Source organism: Myotis nattereri (assembly GCF_964212035.1).
Source record: "Myotis nattereri genome assembly, chromosome: 1".
Classification (NCBI taxonomy): Eukaryota; Metazoa; Chordata; class Mammalia; order Chiroptera; family Vespertilionidae; genus Myotis; species Myotis nattereri.
Genome location: NC_138075.1, coordinates 27950147 through 27963423, shown reverse-complemented (window position 1 = coordinate 27963423; position 13277 = coordinate 27950147). Strand labels below are relative to the sequence as shown.

General features: G+C 55.2%; 1 protein-coding gene across 3 annotated transcripts in view; it reads right to left on the bottom strand.

Moving 5' to 3' along the window:
- ACTN1 (actinin alpha 1) overlaps positions 1 to 12965 on the bottom strand; it is a 91605-nt gene extending 78640 nt beyond the window's left edge. For 2 of the 3 annotated variants that reach the window (XM_081110155.1, XM_081110156.1), the window contains exon 1: positions 12362 to 12747. In XM_081110155.1, coding sequence (XP_080966281.1) covers positions 12362 to 12466 — 105 coding nt within the window. In that variant the 5' untranslated portion in view covers positions 12467 to 12747. Of the gene's footprint in view, positions 1 to 12361 lie in introns of all 3 variants that reach the window. The other variant, XM_081110154.1, reaches the window with a different exon arrangement.
- Positions 12966 to 13277: the final 312 nt, after the last annotated feature.

Sequence of the window (13277 nt, the reverse complement as noted above, 5' to 3'; positions counted from 1 at the left end):
GAGGAGGCTGCCAAGAGGCTGCCAGCACGTCCGTCCTTTCCAGCTCTCTCCAGCCCATCCAGCCGGGCGCTAAGCGAGCGAGGCAAAGGCCTGCGTGGCCCAGGGCCAGGGGAAAAGGAAGCGAGGCCAGGGCAGGAAACCCGGGACAGGGAGACATAACTGAACCTACTGGCTGCTCATTCCCAGCCAAGAGGGGCTCGGCTCAGCGTGGCTCCCCTCCTCTGGCCTCTTCCAAAACGGCACGCAGAGCACGACTAGCTTCCCAGTGCTGCAAGGTGCCACTGTGGGACGGGAAGCAGAGACTCACGTAGAAGCTTTCCCAAATACGTTCACAGCAGCTTTCTGTCCCTGCATAGCTGCCTCATCAAGGAGCAGTAAAAGCACAACTGCTACCCTAGGAAGGGAAAAGATGGCAAGGGGGTGAGTCCCAACTATCCTGACTCTCAGAGCCCCCCCGCCCGGGGGAAGGAGGGCACTAGGCAAGGGTGCAGGTGCCCCCGGGGCACGGGAGCCAGGAGCCAAAAACACACGTGGGAGGAAAGAAAGAAACTGAAACTGCCCCCCCTCATCGAACACCAGGGAGTCTTTGAACTCAGGCAGGGCACAGGGCGCCCCGTGGCAGAGAGCACCTCCCGCACAGGCAGGAAGCCCGGCTTGCAGTCCCACCTGCCATCTGTACGCAGCTGTGTGACCTGGGCAAACCCCCAAGTCCTCCAGGCCTCAGCCGTCTCTTCCACAAATGGGATGCTGCGTCTGTCGACAGCTCCAGGATGCAGAGAAGTGTGAGCCGATGGGGCAGGGTGCACGGTGAGACACCATTTCTGTAAAGTTTTAAACAGGTGCACAAAGACAACTACACAAGCAGGAACTGCATAAACTGTGCGTACAAAGAGAACTCCAAGCCAGACAGACAGTGGTTCCGTCCGGTGAGGGAAGGGAATGGGACTGGAGAAGAGCACGCCCCGGCCTCGACTCTGTCTATAACATCCACGGTCGTTGTGAACTGGCCTCAAGAGCAGAAAACCTAGAAATGACAGCTGTGACCACCTGAGTCTTTGCAGGCCTTTCTAAATGTTCCTACCCTCCAGCGACATCACCTCAAAAGGGTGTTGTGAGGATTAAATGAATCGGTATCTGTAAAACACTAGCAATGTGCCTGGCCCACAGCACAGTAACCAGGTTAGTCCTTGCTGGGGGAGGGGAGATGATGCTCAGCTCCTCATTCCCAGATACGGTCCCTGAGCCACAAGGTGACCCTAAGCTGGGCCTTCCCCTGAACCAGCAGCTCCCGTGGAAAGGGAATGGCGGGGAGGGGGACAGGGACCCCGGGGCCCCACTGTGGCCTCACTGCCCGTGCCAAGCAGCCCCACTAAAGGGGTTCCAGCCCACTGAACTGAGATGCCAGTGTGGCATTCCTTAATTTTTAAAAAGCTGATTATATACAACAACCTCCAAATTTACTATTGCTTAACTTTAAAAAAAAAAAAAATAGGCGTCTTTCATTGGGGCTAAAGTTTGGGAAATTATCCCAATTTCCAAAGAGAGACCTCAGGGCTTCGTGCGAGTGAAGATCACAGTCTCAGCCGTGAGATGAAGGGCAGGAAACCGGGGGTCTGGCCCCGCTTCCCCCGCTCCAGGAAAGCAGCATTCGTGAGCTGCCTCCTCCGGCTCCCAGGGCAAAGTCTGCAAAAGCACTTTGGGTTCCTGGAAAGAAAGGCCTTTCCGAAATATCGGGAACTCGACTGGAAAGTGCCATTAGGCATTATCTGGAGGATGTCCGCGGTGTCTGAAGGGGAGCCACTCCTCTGCCAAAGTCATGGCAGCGGCCAAAAACAACAGAGGGGCTTCTCCGAGCAACACACACACACTCACACACACACACACACACAGAGACACACACAGACACACTCACACACACACACACACACACTCACACACACACACACTCACACACACACACTCACACACACACACACACACACTCACACACACACACTCACACACTCACACACACACTCACACTCACTCACAGACCCAGACAGACACAGAGGTCAAGACAGCAGGACCTTGGCAATAGCAGCTGCCCTCCCCCACCCCCACCCCAGGCCCTCACACTGGGGATGGTAGGGAACCTGCTTCATGGTGTGAGGACTTAGAACAGGAGAAAAGAGGGAGTCTGACTGCAGCAAGCCCCCTCCCACCCATGCAAGGCTTGCCGCCTCTCTTCCCAGATGGAAAGCCAAGTTCCATTAGGAGACCCGCCTGCAGGAGGCCACCCACCTCGCCGTTTCCTCCCTCGGTGTCATTTCACCTACAGATGATTTGAAAATAGAGCTGTGCACCACTCCGTTCTACGCCCATCAGTTATCATCGGCTTTACAGATGGCTTTTAAAAAATAAATCTTCAGGCCCATAAAAATGCTCCCCTGCAAGCCCTGGCCTGGTCTCAACTCACAGGCCTGTGACCACCCCCTGCACAGCCCCATAGCACCAGCCACCCCAAAAAACAGGAAAGATAAGGCAGAGAGGAGGCAGCTCATGGGAAAGGCTCCCTTCCCCCAGGGATCGCTACTCTGCTGCACCCTCCGCTGAACTATTTGGGGCCTTGGACTTAGACCCTGGGGGCAAAGGTTCAAAACTGGGGGTCAGGAAGGGTACTGTCTTCTCCCTGGCCTGGCCCACAAAGCGTAAAGCCAAAACTGCTTACCCCAACCTAAGCCCCCAAGCCTCCCCTCACCAACTTAACAGTCTCAAGGCTTAAACAAGAACCCCTAACTTTGGGTTTCACGTGCACAGGCTTATCCAAACAAAATAACACTGAGCCTCAGCTACCGGGTTCCATAAATCCTGTTTGCTTGTCCTAGTGACCAAAAGGACCAGGTAACGGCTGAAGGAATTGAAGCAGCAGAGAGGGAGGGGGACATGATTGAATCTTAGCTCGACTTGGGCCAAGGGGGACCCGTGGGGTCCTCTAGGTTCAGGGGACCTGAGTCTATTCCTGACAGTTACTCCTTCTACTGGAAGTGGAAAGAAATACAACTACAATCCTCTACTACCTTTTCAACCAGAAAAAGGAACTTCAGAAAGACCCATGCCCACCCCGGTAGCCTCACAGACCCTCCACTCAGGGACCTGGGTTCCAAACCAACTCTACCCCATTCAGGCTGTGAGACCTGGTCAAGTCACTTACCCTTCTGAGCCTCACTAGCCCTGTCTGTGAAATGGGGATAGGACCTCACAAGTTGGCTCATGGTGATTAATGGAAAGAAAACCATATGTGAAAGCATAAATGTTAAAAATGCTGAATCTCATGAGCACTTGATTATACACCATCTTGAGTTGTTCCTTTTTACTTCATTTATATATTCTTGTCTCTCAGTTAAAGCAAAGGCTGTGTCTGTACTTCTGGTTAATAGATGAATTCCAAGATCATTCTACCTGGGCTCATTCTGCACCTGGCTTACTGGCTGGTGAACCTTAGGCAAGTTACTTAACCTCTCTGAGCCTCCATTTCCCGTCTGTAACAAGAAAAATAACCTTCCTCAAAGGGTTGCTGACCAGATTGAAGTACTCCAAACCAGGCAACCTTCAATCAGTGTGAACTATTAGTCTTATTACTTATTTGGAGAACTGAGACGTTTTTAATAAATACTGGTTGGTTGGTTGATATAATTCTCCTTTCAGCCCTCCTTCTCCCATCTTCTCTTCTCTTCCCAGGAGGTGAACAGTGTTGATGTTAACTCCTGGATCTTGGGCCTGTGAAATGCTTCAAATCTAAATGAGGTTTCCTTTAGGAACCCAGGGTACCGGCACCTTCATCACCAGCCCTTTCCTGCTGTGCGGCTGTGAGCCTGTCCCTTTCATCTCTCTAAGCTCAGAATCTTCATCTATCAAGTGCGATCATCCCACATACCTTACAAGGCTGTTGGGAATGTTAAATGTGGCTGCCAACAGAACACAGCTCACACACAGGTCGTGTGCAAGAGGGTTCCTCTGTCCTCCATTCGCCGACACTGTGGGTGACAGGCCCGGGAGGACCCTGCAACCTCCCAATGAAGAGTGGATCCCAGCCCAGTAGCCCACTGTAGCCAAGGACCAAGCAGGCGGTTTCCAGGGTAACCGCATCCTCTGCATCTACTTCCCACCTCCATCCCTGGCTGCCTTTTATTCTTCCCCCTACCTCTGTAGTGGGCTAAGTCACCTTTTCCCACTATTGCTAAGCAACCCAAGAGTGGTGCAGCTGCCTCCTGGGGGAGGACCCTGGCCCTCCCCTTGCATCAGACTCTGGGGAAAGCTGCCCCTCTTGGACCCCCACTTTGTTAACCCTGGGGATGGCACAGGTGAGAAGCAATCCCAGGCCAACAGGGTTTACAGACGCAGGTCCATGGGGAAATGAGGAAGGCCACCTCTCCTCCCCAACCCCAGCCTTCTGATGAGCTATCCTTAAGCAATTTCCAAGAAAAGGGCCACATCACACTTTTTATGAAAGCTGCCCTTCTTGATTATTTTCCTCTTCTATCTCCCCCGCTTCACTCACCACAAACCCAGATCCCTGGCCTTGGAGTAGACAGTGAGGGGAGAGAAAGGGGGACGCAGGAATGAGAGGAAGAGGGACAGGGTGGCAGAGGGCATCTGAAACTCCTGTGCGGGCTCTTGCCGCTGGGAGGTGGGAAGACAGGCAATCGGCACTTTCTTCTTTATGCTACTTAGCACTTTCTGAGTGCTTTTTGAGATGTAATTATACCATAAAAGGCACCTTATGTGTAATGCATGTGATTACATGTGGTAATGCATGTAGAGTCCTGAGGACAGTGCCTGATCCTTAGCATGTGCTCAGAAAGCGTGAGAAGCTATCGTTATTATAAGAAATTTTTTTTAACTTAAAAAAAAAAATCCAGTCCTGCTCCTAGCTCTGGGAAGATGACCCTGCCCAGGGGACTGCCACAATTTTTGCTGATTTGTCTAGGAGGGGCTGGAGTTGGACTAGGGCCTTGTCACTCCCACCCATCCCCTCTGTAACCAATGCTGCCATTTGATGGCTGAATGGGGCACACAGGGGGCAGGGTGGGGTCATAGCTTTGGGGCATACGCATTACTACATTGCACTCCTGGTGTCCCACACACAGATCCTGCCAGATAATCCCCAGCCAGGACAGGACAGGAGCACCGGACCAGCCTTTTCCATACGTTCACCTCCCACCTGCTGAGAAGAAAGGATTCTGGGACTTGATGCTCAGCCTAAGGACCAGGGAGAAATCTGGGCCATGTGTTAAGAGAACGTGGGCTTCCAGGGTGGCTCTGAGCCCTGGTTTGCTGGGTCTCCTCCCCCTGCCACTCCCAAGGCTCCTTGCCTCCATCAGGGCCAAGTGTGGGCAATTCATACTTCGCAGGATGCCGGCACCTGAGCTGATGGAAACAGAACCCTGGGTGGAATCATGAGTCCGACTGGGGTGACCCAGTCTGGCCAGGACTAAGGAACCAGGTTAAGGGGGCCTCCTCTGCCCAAGACCTCTCAGGCATGACCCCTCTGGGGATCTGGTGGGCCCCAGAACTGCTCTAGTGTCCTTGATGAATAAGCCCAGCTCATGAGCCCGTCCCAGAGATGACCACACTCCGAGGGAATAACAGCAGGGCAGTGGGGAAGGTGCCCTCAGACCACAGCCTCTCAGCCAAATACCGGATCCCAGGAAAGCACTGGGTGGTCACACGTGGGGTTAACTGGCTGGAATGATCCCAACAACACCTGCACAGAGGTGTGAGGCTCCGGGGCCCCACCTGTGAGCTGTGCAAACAGCCTGGCCTCTCAGAAAGGTGAGAGGTCAGCTCTGGGAGAAACAAACAGAATAAGAAAGAAGGACAAGGAGTGAGAATAACAGGAGGGGTGTTCCCCAGCCCACGGGCCCTGCAAGCAAGATAGGCAGCTGCCCTTGCTCTGCCCTTTTAGCCTTCTCCCCTCTCCCTTCCCGTCCTACCCTCCTTACACACACACCACGGCCTGGCTCCCAGGGAAAGCAGAGGCTTCCCAGAAGGAACTTCAATCCTGCCCTTCCTAGGCAATACAGCTCAAACGCCACCAGCCCTTCACCTTTGCCACCTCCACAGGCCGCAGGTCTGGCTCCTGCCCTGCAGTGAGTGAGCATGGCATTTGCCTTGGCCACGCTCTGGCCATCACTGACGCAGCCTGCTGTCATTTTCTGTGTCGTTCAAGTCCCCTCTCCACCTAAACCATGATTTCCATGACCTCTGGGCACAGCATCTGATACTTAAGAGGGGTTCAATCATCGCGCATTGACTGATCCATAAGAAGCTACCAACACTCTTACACTATTAAGGAACTAGGGGGAGAAACGGAGTCACTTCCAGCTCTTTCCTGGAGAGACACAGTGACAGGTCGGGACTAGGGTCATGGCTCAGGCTCGTGCTGCCCCACCCTGGCTCCAGACACACAGGAGGCACCAGGTCTTGTGTGACAAGTCCTCAAACGAAATTTATGGTTTGTGGCCACTGGCCAGGTGCCCAGCCCCAGCTCTTCCTCAAGAAGATGGAAAGAGGGGGGGCCCAAATCCCAACCACAAACCCCAAACTACAGGACATTCATTGGTCTGACCTCCTCACACTCAGAACTACCCCGCCAGGAAGGGCTCATGGGTCAGGGCCTCCTCCCACGCCCACCCCACTGGGAACAGCCACCAGCTCCTCCTCAAGAATGGAAATGAGTTTCTTCCTCTTCCATCTGAAAAGGCTGGTGACCACGGGTCCTGCAGGAGCCTGCTAGTCCCTTCCTCCTAAAGTCCATCCCCAGTGAGCCGACGGCCCCTCAAGGTCCCATCAATCCTCAAAACTGGAAAGTCTGGTTCACAGAGCGCTCAGGCCTTCTCACACCGGTCTGTCTTAGCAGCACAGGTGGTCCCCACAGGCCTGATGCTCCAGCCCCCCTACTCTCTCCTTCAGGCTTTGTCAATCACTCCGACAACCAGTGGGCACCTGTTCTCAACGCACTCAGGTGGACAAGCTCTGGCAAGAGAATAGCTGCAACAGGTCCTGAAGCAAAGCAGGGGCTGGGTAAGCTGCTGGGAGGTGGGCAAGGAGGGGAGGGCAAAGACTGCCCCAGCCATGGAACAGCAGGGCTTGCAGACACCCCCAGGTTGTTTCGTTTAGAGGTAATTCCTATTTTGAGGTCATTTTGCCTGTCCTATAACAAGCAAACAAGCACTTTAACGTGCACCTCTTCGTCCTATATATCTAGGAAGGAGGGAAAGGCTGAACAGGAATTTTACAGCATTCTACAGTGAAGGAACTGAGCAATCAGAGGTCAAGTGACACTGAATGGGCCAGAGCTGACTAAAGGGTCAGAGGTCAAGGATGACACAACTCCCACTCATTCCTAGGCGGCCTGGGCTCCTTCTATGATGGGTTTATATACTACACCTACCTCAAAGCATATTGGGTAAAGGCCATAAAAATTCCGATTCCTCAAAACTGTTCACATTTATTGAGCACTGGCTATCTGCCAGGTGCTCTGCTACACTCCCTGTGTACGTTACTTGGCTTAACTCAACTACATCAGGCAGGAATGATGATCTCCATTTCCCCGTTGGGGTCATCAGGTAGCTCACACAGTTCGAGATTATCTAGATTTGAAGCCAATGTGCCCAGAGCATGACTACCGGCAGAGCATGGAGCCAGATACAGCCCCAGGATGGGGTGGTGTATCTGGAATGTAAAGCATTTCATCCCCATCTCCACCCCCAGCCCAGAGTTCAGAGGCAAGCATGACACCATTTTCCAATTACTCAGCGATCTTTCCTGACCACCTCTAACAGGCCTGTCTCTGTGCTCGGCACTAGGGATTCGGCAGAGAACAGGGCAGGCTGGATCCCTGTCCCATGGACACTGGTCAGGGGGGAAGCCAGCAGGAGCCAGAAGTGTGAGGGGCATGAGGACGGACGCCAGAGCCAATGCTCCCTTCTCTCAGGTTTTATGTCTGCCAGACACCGCTCTGGCTGCAGGAGTCCTAACCTTCAAGGCAGGCAGATGTCTGGTCCTCCCCACCTTTGCCTCCCTCCCCACTGAACGGTTAGCCCCTGTGCGGGTCATGCAGTCCAGAAGGAAGTGTAAACAGGGCGGCCTCTCTTCCCGCGGCTGGGTTTAACAACCTGGCTCCACGTGGGTGCAGAATCAGGATCTGGGCCTATTTACAACTATGTCCTTACACCTGCCTGTTTCAACATCCATTAGCTCAACAAATATTGATTAAACTCCTACATGTTTAAAAAAAAAAAAAGAAAAAGAAAACAGGGCTGGCACCTGTGGAAATACACATTCAACCAGGGCCTCCAGGATTGAAGAAGGAAGAGAGAACCACCAGAGCTGCTATTTTACATATCTCCTCCCATCAACCTGGGGCAGCGGCAGGGTGGGGTTGGGAGGACACGAGGACAGGTCTTAGCTCCTTTTTAAAAAAAATGTTTTTATTAATTTTAGAGGAGGGGTGGTGAGAGGGAGAGAGAGAATGAAACATTGAGAGAGAAACATTGACCGGCTGCCTCCTGCACACCCCCTACTAGGGATTGAGCCCACAACCCGGGCACGTACCCTAACGGGGAATCGAACCAGCGACCTCTTAAGTGCACAGGTGGATGCTCAACCACTGACCCACACCAGACGAGTTTAGCTCCTTTTATATAAATAAAAGGCTGACAGAGGTTAAGTGACTTGCCCAAAGTCAAAAGCTTGAAAGTATAGAGTCAGGATGCTACTCCAAGTCTATGACAGTGGTTCTCAACCTTGGCTGCACGTTAGAATCACCTGGGGATCTTTTTAAAGTCCTGATTTCTGGGCCTCATCCTCCGGAAATTCTGTTTCTTTGTTACTAATGTTGTGGCCCCACCCCATAACAAAGAAACAGAATTTCTGGAGGATGAGGCCCAGAAATCAGGATTTTAAAAAGATTCCCAGCTGATTCTTATGTGCAGCCAAGGTTGAGAACCACTGATCTATAATCTATCCAGCCTGCCTGACACCCACACACACATACATGTAAAGGCATGGGCAAGATCCATTGGGACTATGGCCAACCCAAAAGGATAGGCGTTCAGACCTGCTGTCCCTAGGAAAGTAGCTTTGGTGGCTCAGCCTTGAAGTCAGGAAGACTGTGAAAGCCAGCGAACATCTCTGACCCACTGCATTTTGGGTCTGAAGCCAGGGAGTCCAGCCTGATGAGCTCTGCACTGAAGCATTCTTTGAAGAAGGGACAAGCCACGGCCCACCTGCCACAGGTCTTGAGTCATGCCTCCTACCTGTGCAGACTTCTACCTGCATGAGCAACAGGCCTCACCATTCAGGGGAAGTACTTCCTTCCGCGTCATTTAATCCAATCCCTGTAGGAGCCCCAGGGTGTTAGCAGGGCAGGAATGCAGTCCCTTTACAGAGAAAACAGAATGGAGGTGCCAGGCACCTGTCTGTCTTGTTCAGCGCTCTATCTGCACGGAGTTGGTGCTCCAAAAGTATTCACTGAATGAGCTAATAAAAGCTGAGAGACTTGCCCAAAGTCTCACAAATAGTCGTGGTTGCACCAGGGCTAAAAACAGGGTCTTTGGCCTCCCCACCGGTGGCCTTTCTGTCCCACTGCACCGTGTCCTCCCCGCCCACCCCCACGCTCCTGCCTCCATCTGGAATGGGCAGACTCTGTCCACTTGTCAGCCCTGGTCCCACCCAACGCTTGCTTCCCAGGGTCAGCAGGGAGGGTGTCAAAAGCAACCAATTACACTAAGTCTGATTCTCCACAGGTAAAACCACTTTATATCCACTGAGAACTAGGTGAAATCTACAGAGGAGGGAATGGAGGCAAAGCAAATTTATGGCAGAAAAAAACTTTGGACCAGATTTTCTGAGTCCAGCCCAAAGCTTGTGCTGTCCAGCTGCTCCCTCCCATCAATCCCACCAAAGCAGGCATTGGCTCCCCTTGGTCCAGAGATCCCGGCAGGATCTGGATGCCAGGCCCAGCTTTCCTGCCTCCCTTAACCAACGAGGGACAGGGAAGGCGAAGCTGCCTGCCTTGAACATGGATGCATCCCAGCCCCACCCCACACCAGCCTGGGACTCTGGGCTGGTTAACTTCCCCCTCGGCCCCTCATTCCCTCATCCTCACGTGTGCCCGGCTCACAGAGCTGCTGGGAGTAACAACTGGAACAATATACGTGACTAGATTAGAACAATGCCTGGCACACATCAACCAATGCCAGCTTTTGGAACTGTTGAGTTTGCCCAGTAGATTACCAAATTTCCCAGACCACTCTTTCCACACCACCCAGGCCAGAGTTTTATGATGAGAGAGAGAGAGAGAGAGAGAGAGAGAGAAAGGCACTATATAATTTTTCTTCCCAACTATATTTAATATGTTCATTCATTCATTTGACAATACTGAACACCATTGTGCAGGTCCCCTGGTCATTGCTGAGGAAACAAGAGGTTGTGCTTCCCAGGAACTTAGTCCTCCCACAGTCCTTAAAAGGACCTAATTTCTCATTCTTGGGCAGTCCTGTCACTCCCACCCCTCCTAGGCTTACAGTAAGTAGGTAGTCAGTAAATAAGAGTTTCCTTCTCTTCTACTCCCCATGGATGATCCCAAGACATCCACCATCCTAATCTCATCGCTCCTGTCCAAGTTAAAATCTATTCTCAAGAAGACTTCACCCTGAAATTGCCCCCACGGGAATTTCTGTTACCCACTCCCTTCTCTGTTCCACCAACCACCCAATTGTCCCCGGATATAAGGGGGTGAGTGGGGTGCTGTCACGGCTCTCCCCAGCTCTCCCAGGGCGGGTAGAGAGGAAGAGAAGGGGTGGTCTTAAGTAACGGCTGTATTTCCAATTAGTCAGCTCAAAGCTGGTGGGATGTCGCATAGGGCTGGCTGGGCCCAGCGAAAGCCTGCCTGGGTGTCAGGTCGACTGACTTTGAGGAAGCCCTTTGTGTGTGTGTTTTAAATTACCTCTGCTTGTCTGATGAAGTGAGTAAAAGGGCTTAGGATTCCTGAGTGAGCTAATACAGGATGCCTTTGGCTGAAAAAAAAACTTCAGTCGGCTCCCTAAACTCCCCCCCTTTTAAGTTTAAAAAAGGGAATGAACGTTACCATTTTTGGACATGAGCGTTCTCCCTCAAGCCCGGCCCCAACCGCACTATCCAGAGGGACGCGCCATCCTGCCCCCCCGCCCCATTCCCAGATCAGCAGGGGGTGGGGGGTGGGGGTGGGGCGAAGAGGGATGAAACGAGGAGGGACCGGATGGGAGCGGGCAGCGGGGGGAGGAGGGAGAGAGGGGTGTTGAGGGTACGTGGCCGCCTGGGGCAAGACCTCACCGCGCAGGCAGGAAGCAAAGGCAGTGTTGGGGCGCCCTCCCCCCACCCCACGAGTGGTTTCTGACCTCTTCCTGCCACTGGCCACAGTGCCGGAGTCCCATCGCCAGCTGCGAGCCTAGCCCCGGGGGTGGAGTGCGCACCGGGTACACGGGGACTGGGACACGGCTCGGTGGCTAAGCAGGGATCCCCGTGACCCTAAACATCCCCGGGACAACCCCCTGCCCTGAAGCCCCTCAACTCAAGTTGCCTAAATCCGCCTTCTCCCAGGAATGAGCAGCGTTCGGAGGCGCAGGACGCAGACTCAAGCCCACCTCCGCTCGCAACTCACAACCCACTGAGTTAAGCAATAAAACGGTTTGCCGCCCTGACCCCGCCCCCACAGGGCCCGCTGGGGAGCCCGCGTACACCCCCGGCTTTTCTCAGCCCCAACCCCTTCAGCAGGTCCACCTCGAGCCCGACCCCGGGGCAGCTTCCAATCCCTCGGGCGCCCTCTTCCCCCTCGGTCTGCGGGCAGGGGCAGGGAGGCGCAGAGGCGCAGCTTGCCCCTCCAGGTACCCAGCCCAGGGCGGCCCAGGAAGTGCGCTGCCACCGCACGCCATATGGAGAGGCGGCCAGGGGGCGGGGAAGGGAAGGGAAATCGATCCGGAGCCGCAGCTACCGAGCCGGGGGCTCAGCCCCAGCCTCCCGAGCACCGCCCCAGCGCCCTGCCCACGCGGGGATGGTGCGGCGGCAGCCGGGTGACCTGGATCACCAGCCCCAAAGCGACCCGCCCGATGGCGGCCCCGCTGCCCCATGGTCTGGCTGGGCGTTCGCGGGCTCTGGGGCAGGGGCGCTCCCCCTCCCGCCCCACGCCTGTAACCCAACACCCCACCAGGCAGCGGGCGCGCATCCCCCGCCCCCGCTCGTGCGCGCCAGGAACCGGTTCCCAGCCCCAATCCGCTAGCGCGGCGGGCGGAGCGGAGCGGGCCGGGGCCGGGGGCAGCAGCGGGCTGGGGCGGCTGCTGACCTTTCTCTGCTGCTTCTCCCAGGCCGGGTCCAGGAGCATGTCTCTATCCCAGTCCTCTTCGGGCTGCATGTAGTCGTTGGTTTGCTGGGAATCATAATGGTCCATGATGGTGCGCGCGTGCTAGGGGCTGGGTTTCTTCCTCCACCTTCTCTCCCGGCGGCGGCGACTGCTGCAGCTGCTACTGTCCCGGAGTGGGGTGGGAGTCAGCCGGGCTGTGCTGTGCTAGCGGGGCCGGGCTAGCCCCCCTGCGCCCGGTTCCGCCGCGGCGCTGCTCGCAAAAGCTGCTGCTGGCGGCGGCGGCTGGAGCTCGCGGACTGCCAGCCTCAGGGCGAGCGCTCGGACCTAATCTCCACGCACACTGAGCCGGGCCCACACACTCGCGCTGCGGGAGGGAGGCAGGCGGGGGCGGGGGCGGGGGGAAGGGGCAGAGCCCTCCCTAGGTTCTCTATTGGCCAGGCCGAGTTGCCCAAACTTCCCCCCATCGCCTCTCATTGGGAATTCCTGGCATCCGTCAGCGGGGCCACGGAGCATAGGTGGACTGGGCGGCCCCTTCCCGGCGCGCACGCCCCCGCCCACACCCTGGGTTCCCACTCCCCTGCGGCTCATGTGATACCAGCTTAAGCTGAACGGGACCTAAGCCGGGACGCCTCCTCCAGCTCCGGGGACGCCTCCTCCAGCTCCGGGACCGAGCGGCAGCGCTCGCGAGCCCCAGGAGCCTCCGGGGGTTGGACACACTCCCCGCCAGCCCCAGGAGCCTCCGGGGGTTGGCCCCAACTCGGACGCGCCGGTGTAACTGCGCTCCCACGCGCGCTCCAAACCCAAGTGGCCAGAGCTGAAGAAGAGCCGCGAGGAAACCCGAATAACATTTCATTTTCTCCTTCCCAAGGCTCGGAGAGGTCGGCACCCAAGGAAAGGG